This window comes from Lygodium microphyllum, chromosome 12, assembly GCF_053477565.2.
Source record: "Lygodium microphyllum isolate KBCC chromosome 12, Lygodium_microphyllum_v1.1.10, whole genome shotgun sequence".
Classification (NCBI taxonomy): domain Eukaryota; kingdom Viridiplantae; phylum Streptophyta; class Polypodiopsida; order Schizaeales; family Lygodiaceae; genus Lygodium; species Lygodium microphyllum.
Window position 1 is genome coordinate 116,003,969 of NC_141146.1, and position 11,365 is coordinate 116,015,333.

Here is an 11,365-nt window from a genome sequence, read left to right on the forward strand (position 1 = left end):
AATTTTTTTTATGAAGATGCTTTCTGTTTTACAACACTCTAGATCCCTGAGCCTTAAGCCACATCCAAAATCTAAGAGGACATGTTAAAGACTATCATCCCCAAGAATAGAATTCTCAAGCTACAATGGGTATAATCAATTCTCTCTAACACGATTATGATTTTCCTATTAGTTTCATTTTTTGACATTTTTCAACAATCACTAGATGCAAGCACCTTTCACTAGGCAAGTACAATGCCATGTGGTAATACAATAGCTAATCATCAATTGTTAGCATTTATTACAACCAATTAGCTATTGGTCAACCAACTTGCTAACTACCCTGATTATTTTATTGTATTGTTTTCAACTATTTATAATTATATTGCTACCAACTAACTTCCTTTGTCACTCAAGAGATGGAGAGAGAGATCAACTCAAGGAGATACTTCGACAACTAGATTGTAGATCTAACTTCTTCATTTCAGCATTCATCAATTGCAAATTTCTATGTTCTTACGTCTCTTTTCTATCTCTTCTCTCTATTCATTGTCTTTCAATCTTGTCCACACGCTTTTGCATTTACTACACTCTAATAAGGCTCCCAAAGCATAAATTGGACTTGTCTACATCTACAATTACACAATTTGCCATTCAAGAGCCTCAAAGGAGCATTAGCAAATAAGGCTTCACGGTTGGTCTTCACTAGTGAACCAACCTAATGTCTAAGTGGACATTGGCAAATCCCAACCTAATTTTAGGCTTGGAGCCTTTAAGTTGGCAACTCTTAAACTTGGATGCCCTTTCAATGCAAATGCCTAACCAGTTAAAGGCTTTTGGTGAAAAATCTTGGCCCATCCAATGCATGCACCATTGGTGCTTACATTAGATCTTGTACTCTCAGTTTTTTGTTCTCTCTTTTAGAAGACTTGAAATTTGAAAGATGCTCAATGCCTCAAGGTTGTATCCAAGGCTTGAACCCACACACCCATGTGCACACCCACACTCAAACCACTTGCGCTACAACCTGTTGGGCATGCTCTCATGTTTTGCATCTCCTTTCAATCTGCTCTTTCAATTTTCACCACCATGCACTACTTTGGATTTGCCATTTTTCATTGTGAGGTTGGCCAATATTCACATGGGCCTCACATGTGCAAGGATGGACATGCACACATGCACGTTCACATGCATGTGAAGACATTTGTGCAATGCAAGTGTAAGTGCTTGAAGAATAAGCAAAGGTTGGAAGTTCAAATCTCACATCATGAGAGAGAGAGAGAGAGAGAGAGAGAGAGAGAGAGAACCTTGTAAAACTAACCGTATAGATACTGGATTAGAAAAATAGAGGTGGGATTATAAACAGATATAGATGGCATGGCTCTGCTCAAGTCTCAAGAAAATTATTGCCAACAAAGATTGGCTCAAAACAGAACAGGAGAGTAAGGCTGCAAATAACTAAGGGCTAATAGAGTGTCTGGCATCTGCTTAAGAGATATATCTAAAATATTATTTCCTCTTTTTGAAGCATAGTTGGGGCCTATTACTAGCTAGTGTCCATGAATGTTTCACATGTCTTAATATGTTGACAATAGATAATAAAGTAATAAACAGGTCTTTTTGGAATATTATGTAAGATACATTAAAATATAGATTTTGTGAAAATAAGATTAACCAAGAGAAACATCATGAACTCTATGTCGATACTGTGTATCCATAATGCTTCTCTTATAAGTTACAACAGTTCAAGTCGTCCCCCAAGATAACTAACGTGAACAAGTTTACACTCAACTCAATGAAATGATCATAGAGCCAGTAGCCATTTATTTGCTAGTTCATCCGCAGGCAGATAAAGCAACTCCATATAAATTTGCTGATGGTTTAAAAATTTTGAGAAGCTAAATCAGACCGCTTAACTTTTCTGCTGGGTCGAATAACCTCCCATACCCCTACCCATCCCAAGTCCCATTCCCACTGAGCTGAAATCCGTAATACCTGGCCTCAATCCCATTCCTGGATTAGCATATAGGGGTGGCATTCCCACAGTTGAACTCATGGCTGGGGAGAAACCTGTGCCTGTGTTGGACCCCATTGTCAAGTGACTCATCACAGCTGGACCAAGAGGAGGAGCTAAAGCACTTGCTCCTGCTAAACCAAGACCAGATCCAGATCCCATCGCTTTCCCCTTACCAATTGTAGAGGTTTTTGCCATCGACCTTTCTTCCTTGAGATTCTCATTTTGAAACAGACCAAACTCTATTCCAATATCAGCTAGTGAAGTGCTCTTTGCTACATGAAGCAAGTCAAGTACATTAGAAACCACTGATGCATGCTATGAGGCCACATTACAACCAGAAAACTCTGCAAATATATACTTACGTGCTGCTAAGTTCAAGTCAATCAACCCCTTGCTAAGGGAATCTGCCCAGACTGTCGATTTCAGCTCAAACCTGTCCGGCTGAGATTCAGATGCTGAACTGAGGGTGCCTTTCGGTTTCTGAGGTTCCAGAGAAGATGATTGTTGGACAGGCTGTGGTGTTGCCACCTGCTTTGTTTGCAAGGATGTATACGCAGGAACATCCATTTGAAAGAGTGCTTCCGTTCCAACTTGTGCACCAAAAGATTGGTCTTGAAAGAGGTCAGTCCCACCATATGAAGTGGTTGCATTTTGATTCATAGAAAAATCTGCAAATGGATCAAAAGACACGTTTCCAGTGCTTGATGTTGTTGTTGCAGAGTTGTCAAGTGGAGTAGGGGTAGAGTTTGGAGCATTGTTGGCAGGTGCACTCGGGAAGCTTGGAAAGAAGGAAGGTTCTGTTTTCAACGACGAGTCTTCAAAGAAATTGCCACCAGATTGCTGCAATAAAGATGGAGTGGACATAGTAAGCAGAAAATGCCCACAGCCTGCCTAGCTATATAAGAAAACCAAGGTCTTTGTGTCTACCTGCAAAGACGAGCCACTTGAAGCAGGAGCTGAGCTACTTAAATCTCCTAATAGATCAGTTGTTGAGCTGCTCCAGGAATTCACACCACCAGCTGGTTCCACCTGAGCAGGTACATTCAGTCTAGTTGTTGCAGCTGTGCCTGCATTAATATTGCCAGATAAGCTCAGACATCTAATAACTTTGACCATAGGATAGTGATTGACCCTAACTGCAAGCTAATGCTGTGCCTGCAGCAAATTTGCCAGATAAGATTAATGTATTTGACAAGTTTGACCAAACGTCACCACTGAACAAGCACCTAGGTAACTAGAAAACCAGCTGATCTAGTAAGGGCTTGTATTTTCAGACACCTGTGACCATAGGTTGGCAGGTGACTAGCTGCAAAATTAATGACATGCCTGTATCGAGATTGCCAGATAAGCTATAATTGTATTTGATAAGATTGAGCAAATGTCACCTACTGAACAAGCACCACGTAGCTAGACAACCACCTGATCTAGTAAGGCTTGTATTTCCAGACACCTAACTCATTGCTTAGAGAAACTAACAGCTAAAAATTGGCTACAGAGATTACTATCAGAGCCTGGTTAATTAGTGTTTCCAAAGTATAGTATACAGTATTTTCAACCATGAAATGCAATAAACAAATACTAAGCATGAGCAGAATGCCCATTTAAAGCCCAGGTATTACAGATTCTCTACACTAATCTGTGTTGCATTATATCACTTAATAGCACCTGTGGAAGCACGAGGATCAAAGTCATCAAAGTCATCTGATTCAATGATTTCATGTTTCTTGTGCATTGTACTTGAAGCTTGAACAGCAGCAGCAGGAGCACTTCTACACAAAAGCAAGTCAAATAGCTATTAAATCCATAGACAAAGAAGAAATACTGCCCACACCTCTTGTCCTGCCAAAAGCTATATATTTTCCCCAATCACTGCTGTCACTAGGACACAGTCACTTGGGTTAGAAATAACATGCCAACATTGTTCAACAGAAAAAAGATCATAAACCATAATAAGGATATCATCCTACCCCAGGTCATGATCTCTGTCAATACTGTGGTACTCCGCACTAATTTCATCTTCTTTCTGGTGTTCATTGTCAGGTTCAGTATGCTGCTTGAAGTCATTTCCATTACGACGATTACGATACTCATCCTGGTCTCTGCTGGGGCGATCCCAGTCACTGCTGTCATACCGGCCTTCATCAGGATAGTGATCATTGTCGCCTGCATATCTGGACGTGTTGTCATACTCACCATATCCACCACCACCAAATCCACCTCCTGTATTGCGATATGAACTGGCACTAGATATGCCACCTGATGACGAAATTCCTCTGTACCTGTAAGACAAAATTTTGTAATAGGAACTTGGCCCAAGTAAATCAAATCCATGTTGATGATCTTTTCTATGGAGAACCAGAAATCGTGCTGTCAGTATTGAAACTACACCCATGATTCACTTACTTATCTCTGTTGGCAGCAGCCTTTTCCCTGACTTCCCTAATCTTGTCTTTGTCATTTACAAGTGCAAGGAGAGATTGAGACTTCTTTTGCACATTAATACCCTGATCCTTGCCGTTAGGCTCCAAGTATTGAAAATCAGCCAGGGTCTGAAAAGCAATCAAGTGCACTCACGTAAGCTGATACAAACTTCATATCCTACGATACATTGCAAATTATGTCAGGACAAAAATGAATAATCATGTGTTTCTGCCAGTTCGTCATGATAGGAATGGAACCATGACTAGGACCATGCTGCGCTCAAATTTTAACCCGAATTGTGTCAGAACATGAATGAATGTTCATGTCTGGAGATGACTCATAGACAAAAACAAATAGTTGTTTCTACCTTCTCTGCACATGCACATTAACCTGAATCCTATCAGAACATAAATGAGCATTCATGTCTGGAGATGACTCATCGGCCAATGTAAGGGCTTCAGTATTGAAGGTCCACTGTCCAGTGCCAGTTGGTCATAGTAACAGTCCAATGTCCGGTGCCAGTTGGTCATAGTAACAGTCAGAACCTCTGTAATCCATGCTCATTCAGGATCCTCTAGGATGAAAAGACTGACTTCGAATCCACGTGAGTACCAAAGATGCTCCAACAAAGGTGGATATTACAGCAGACAGATCCTCCAGTAATGATACAGCATACTAAATCCTCATGAATTTGAGCCAGGACCACTCTCCAGAACTAGAAGTAGCAAAGGAATTTTGGAGACCCCTTTCTTCCTACTGTGCTTTTTTCTTCCAATACATAGATCATGTGGGAAGGAGTCACATGGCCAGAGGGCATAAAAATGTAGCAAGTGCAGAGGCACCAGATTCCTTTTAATTCAAGGCGGACAACTCAATATCTGGAAGGAATTTTTGCCAATGGATAACATGCTATACATGTGTAGCAACTCTCTCTACCCATGCCCTCCACCCCCTTTCTTCTTGCAATGTCATGTGGGAAGGAGTTGACATGGCCAAATAAGACAAAAATTTAACTACAGAAAAAGCAGATTCCTTTTAATTCAAGGTGGACAACTAAACAGCTGGAAGGAACTTTTTCTATAGATACCATGCTATATGTGTGTTGCAACTCTCTCTCCCTGTGCCCCCCCCCCCCCCCCCCCGCCCCAAAAGGCAGAGTGGGTGTCCTAGGGTGCTTTTTGGGTGATGGATCTTAGGGTTTTGGGTGTTCAAAGTCAAAACAAGAAGAGGAATGAAACAAGGTTGTTTCAATAGTGATTTCCTTAAAAATGAGCTGGGCTTGCAAGGCCACAAGCCATTGCAGGGAAAAACACTCATTGTAGGCAACTATGGATGTGGCCACCATACCTTGGCTCAGAAACAATGCATATGAAATTGCCTTTTCCCACTTTCGTTTTTGCAAAAAATGGCTAATTATATTACTCGGAAGAGAATAAAATGAAGCACAAGTCTTCAATAGCCTAACTGGAGCTGAATGAGAATCAAATCGTATATAAACTGGGCCTTTCAGGGTGGTCTGGTGGAGATGGGAAAAAGAAGCCATGGTGGAGGAGTGTAACACCACCAGGATTTACCATCCCATAAAGTGAAGAATAGACTATGCAACAAGTGTGAAGGAACTGCAAGTTGGCGTCCATGCCAAGAGTCTCTCTAAAGCGGTGCTCCCAACAGCCTCTAAGAGAGTGAACAATGGACAACCAAAGCTCCAGCAAAGTGTGAGGGTGCACAATGGAAGAAGGAACTCAAACACAAAGAAAGAAGACAGCAGGAAGCTGAAGGAAGAAAGAAATCTGCATTGACTGAAATAAATGCTGATTACAAACAGATGGACTAATCAGTCCCTGCATACAGCCCGAAGCATCAATGAGGGCACCTGATCTAGCCTGAAATGATGACGGCAGCAACAGCACCAAAGACGAAGGAGTGTGCCCACAGTCGGAGAAGCAGCCTGCAAAAGATGATGGCCCAAGTGTGGGAGGGACCAGCTATAAGTAGCTGGAAACCCCCAAATCTGGCCAACCTGAAAATAGGGGCCAAAATATGGCCAACCTGCTGAAAACAATAATAGGACTGCAATAAATGCAGTCCAACTGCTCAAAAAATGCCATAAATAATGTCATGGCAATCCGACAATGTGTGACTAATAGGAGATGTAAACCAACTAACAGGCATAAGAACCGCGCCTAAAACAGGAGAAATGCATGCTAAAATGGCAAAGCTCCCATGTCTTTGTCAAACTCTAACAAGAGCTCACAACTAGGAGATGACAAACTAATAACACTAAAAGTGACAGGCTAACTAGGAGTGTCTGGAGACCCAACAATCTCATGTGGTGAAGAATAGAAGCCTTGGGCAAAGGCTTCATGAAGGGATCTGCTGCATTGTCCATCGTTGGAGAGTAGGCCACCACTAACTCCGAATCTACAATCCGCTCTCAAGTAGTGATATTGAACCTTGATGTGCTTCGTATGAGCATGAAACATGGGGTTCTTTGCCAGAGCGAGGGCACTTTGGTCATCCACACGCAACTCCGTAGGTCCTATCTATGGAAAGCCAATCTCCGCCAACAAACGACAGAGCCAAACTACCTCCACAACTGTAGAACAAAGGGCATGGTGCTCGGCCTTTGTAGATGAGAGAGCCACAATAGACTAATTCTTATTGCTCCAAGAGAGCTTCCAATCTAAGGGAGAAGGCATAACCAATAGTAGACTGCCATGAGTCCACATTAATTACCCAATCAAAGTCACTCCATCCTAAAAGAGTGGCCCCCTCTCCAAAATGATCCCATAGGATCAATTCCCCTATAGGTAGCACAGAATGCGCAAGGTAGCCCACCAATGAGCCTAAATAGGAGACTTCGTGAAAGAAGACGATAAAGCCACCACAAAAGAGATGTCCGGCCAAGTATGGATCAGCCAGATCAAAGAGCCAACGAGGCACCTATAATAGGTGGCATCACTAAGGGGATCTCTTGATGCCAAAAGCTAGGGCTTGTTATTGGCGGATTGATCGATTCTTCTTGGACAATGGCTTCCATCGACCGGATCATATTCCCAACCTTTATTACAAGGTTGCGGAGGACAAGTGTGTTGTCGTCATCTTATATGTTGATGACCTCATCATCATAGGGAGGGACACACAGGAGGTTGATCGTACTCCACAGATATTGATAATTGGGCCAAGAGTTTGACATGACAGATCTTGGGATCCTACTCTTCTTTCTTGGATTGGAGATCTATTAAATGGCATAGGGCATTTTTATCTCTTAGCATAGGTACATCTTTGAGCTTTTTTCAGAGTTTGATATGCTCGAGTCTCGGCCTATTTCATGCCCCATGGACCCAGAGCAAAATAGCTCGAATAGTGGGCATCCAAGCTATCAGTGCGCAAGTCTCAAAGTAATCCAAACCTACCCTCTATGAAAATCCCTTGGCAACAAGCCATGGGTTATGCTTGTCCAAAGTCTCATTTGCAAGATACTTGATCTTGAAGACCCAAGTCGCACCAATCACCATCCGTCTCTTTGGACGAGGAACCAACTCCCAAGTCTAGTTTTGCTAGATAGAATTGAGCTCAGCCTGCATAGCACTACGCCAAACATCCTCTACAAGAGCCTCATCCACTATAGTAGGCTCATGGTCTTGAAGAATCTGAGACATAAGCACAACAAAAGAATGAACGCAAACATAGAGAAAGAAGACAATAGGAAGATGAAGGAAGAAAGAAATCTACACATACTAAAATAAATGGTGAATACAAACAGATGGATTGATCAATCTCTATATGCAGCCCAAGGCGTCAGTGAGGGCACCAAATCTGGCCTGAAATGATGAATGTCAACACCAAAGACGAAGGAGTGTTGGTGCCCACAACCGGACAAGTAACCTACAAAAGATGATGGCCAAAGTGTGGGAGGGAGCACCTATAAATAGTTGGAAACCCCAAATCTAGCCAATCTGAAAATAGGAGCCAAAATATGGCTGATCTGCTGAAAACAATAATGGGACTGCGACAAATGCAGTCCGACTGCTTTTAAAAATGCCACAAGTAATGGCATGGCAGTCTGGACAGTGTGACTAACAGGAGATGAAAACCCGCTAACAAGCATAAGAACCAGGTCTAAAATAGGAGAAATGCATGCTAAAATGTGAGAACTCCCATGTCTCCATCAAACTTTGGCAAAAGCTCACAACCATGAAGTGACATGCTAACACAAAGTAGCATACACCAAAAGGCTTTCATAGCCAAAGATTAGTTGGCAATGGCCCTTCCAAATGTGCCACCCTATAAAGCTACCCATAATATCCCACACCTCTATTCACAGCACAAGCACCAATACCTATCCGCTAGATAGAGCCCCCATCCAAGCCCACAATTGCACAAGAGCTAGTCTCAATCATATCATGCATCTCTGTCTCATAGTATAGGTGGTGTCCTTGGCTAACTAATTGCCAGTTGAGAAAGCACCCCAAGTGGCACACCAAAGATTGGACTCTACTTGACGAATGATCCTAGGACCTACAAGCTCCTTTTCAAACCAACTATGCAACCTCACAAGACCAAAGACAATGCTTCAAGGTCTCCGAGCGCTACTAAGGGCAATACTAGTGACCTCATCTTGCTACATTTGAGCCAACCAAGTGCCGATTGCTAGACCCCCATGACCACTTGCCACAAGAATTATGAGACCCTCCTCAGCCCCGGGCTATCCAAAAGGTACGGTGTACCTTTAAAGGTCTGACATGCTATGTTATGCCCAATGTTTACTACATGTCGGGGTCCAGTCCATACCATCCATCATCAGAACATGCCAACCCATTCGTATTGTGTAGGTGAAAAACCTCACTACCTTCTATGAGATAAATGAAGCAACCCAGCTGCATACTCCAAGTTCCCAAGTTCAACTTGTCCAAAGCACAACCTTGTGGAGATAAACTAGGGTTTGCAAAAGAAAACATCAAGTCTACAACCACGACTGAAACGCATTGAACTCAACCGCCAAGACTAGAAAAACAAAAAATGAAGATAATTATTCAGGAGAGAGCAGTAAAATAGCCCGTGTCTCTCATGGAAGTAGGCTGAGGAAGATGTCAATGTATATTGTCCACTGAAGACAATTCCGAAGTGCAGTAACCACCAGTCAGAGCAACAGCTGGCAAAGAAAAGTGCTGAACACACAAAAGCAACCTGCTGCAAATGCAAATGCAGATCAGGCTGATGCTGAAAAGCACTCCAGACAAGGAACAGCAACAAGGCAGCCTATATGGATGATAACACAGCAGTCCACCAAGTCGTAATGATCAGGAAAGTAGATGGGAACACTTGAACAGGGATAGTGGTCGCATAGAGGGCTAGAGTGGTGGCAACAGAAGTTGGAACCAAATGCAAGTGCGGGCAGCCTTCAAATGATCACAGCAGCAACTGGAGATGATGAGGAATAAGTGGGCAGCAGCAAAAGGATAAGCTAGCACCCACCGTGAAAATACAACAGTTTCTGCTCTTTCAGGTAATTTTAGCTAGTTGTTGATAATGGTATTTCCGATCTACCTCAATCAGTATCAGAAGGTAAAAGTGAAATTTAATGCTTTCAAAGCAGAGGGACTGAGTAGTTGAAACATGTACCGTGATCTGATAAGTATACTGCCTGATTTCATCAATCACCTTTTCTGAGCCATGAGCCACAAGGAACTCAAGAACTGTCAATGCCTACAAAACCGAACACCATAAAGGCTCCGAAATAGGACACTAAAGCTTGCAAACTTAATAAACCAATGCATACTTTGTATACATGTCTCCAATTTTTGCCTGTGTCAGCTACACGCTTCCATAAAACTCCCATAATCATTTGACGTTCAGTGCTGTAAAACAAGGTCATTCATCAAATTTCAGGGCAGTCACATGTGATCTTACATATCAGGGAATAGAAAGTGACACTTGAACACTCACTAGTTCCGTGTTGCCTGTGCGATCTCAGACATAAGCGTTCCATGAGGACCCCAAGCCTCATTGCTCGTTGCATCAAGAACCTGCAGGTGTTTGATGCTCCAACACTAAGATCCAACTACGATGCTACTCAAAATGGTTTATTGCCACGATTGCAACCGGCAACTGCCATATGCATGGCGTAGCTTCCTTCTCTTCCCAGCAGCAATATCTAACGCGTTATGTATGAACAGGGTATTGTACCTTTTGCTCGATTTCGGGGACCTTCAAGATGGATTTGTTGACCTCCCGCTTCCTAAAGTGAAGTGGAAGCAAATCAGAATCTGATTCACTCAAAGCCGGAGCTTGAAACCGTCATTTGATGTCAGCAAACGCAAGAGTTAATCGACTTACAGTTCCCTCACAGTCTGATCAAAGACTTTCATGAACTCCATGGAGCCGGAAAGGGAGAAAGCAATGTATGATATTTCACTATCTGCAAGTAGCCAAAAGAAGAAAGATACAACAGCTTATCATTAGCTACGAAAAAAGCATGGTGAAGATCTAAATGTCAATGTACCACATGCAGAGAGGCTCTACCTTGATGCTGTAACTTGCCTGCACGGCGAGGGTGAAACCCTATTGCGCGCAGGAGCGAGCGTGACACAGATCTCCTCTGTTTCCGTTAAGCTTCTTGGAATGCAGCAGGCTGCTGTCAATCGAGAGAGAGAGAGAGAGAGAGAGAGAGAGAAAGAGAGGGTGGAGCAGAGGCACCAAGGAAGGGAAAGTGAGGAACAGCAGTAGCTTGCATGAGAACAGACGCTTCTAAAGTTTGAACACATTTATTTTTTATTTAGAATTTAAAAACTGTATTAATGAAAAGGTTCTCCCCTCCACGTGTCATAACAACCTATTATCTATTACAGTTATAATCCCTGGATACTCCAAACCTGACTCCATTCCATGCTCCAAAAATAGGATACAACTCTTAAACTAGGTTGACATGTGCACCTCAATAAAAGA

General features: G+C 42.5%; 1 protein-coding gene across 3 annotated transcripts; it reads right to left on the minus strand.

The window, feature by feature from the left end:
• Window positions 1-1,621: 1,621 nt before the first annotated feature.
• On the minus strand, window positions 1,622-11,136 carry LOC148028184 (ENTH/VHS family protein). 3 transcript variants are annotated; one of them, XM_087689934.1, is made up of 12 exons: window positions 10,943-11,136; window positions 10,757-10,838; window positions 10,607-10,658; window positions 10,367-10,446; window positions 10,200-10,278; window positions 10,043-10,126; window positions 4,400-4,545; window positions 3,964-4,275; window positions 3,662-3,762; window positions 2,924-3,063; window positions 2,359-2,836; window positions 1,622-2,268 (listed from the first exon to the last, which is right to left on the minus strand). In XM_087689934.1, the coding sequence occupies exons 2-12, from the start codon at window positions 10,795-10,797 to the stop codon at window positions 1,892-1,894; spliced, it is 1,890 nt and encodes a 629-aa protein (XP_087546060.1). In that variant the 5' UTR covers window positions 10,798-10,838; window positions 10,943-11,136; the 3' UTR covers window positions 1,622-1,891. The 3 variants fall into 3 exon arrangements, with proteins under 3 accessions (XP_087546060.1, XP_087546059.1, XP_087546058.1); XM_087689933.1 differs by having other exon boundaries at window positions 3,662-3,765; window positions 10,961-11,135; XM_087689932.1 differs by having other exon boundaries at window positions 3,662-3,765; window positions 10,943-11,135.
• Window positions 11,137-11,365: the final 229 nt, after the last annotated feature.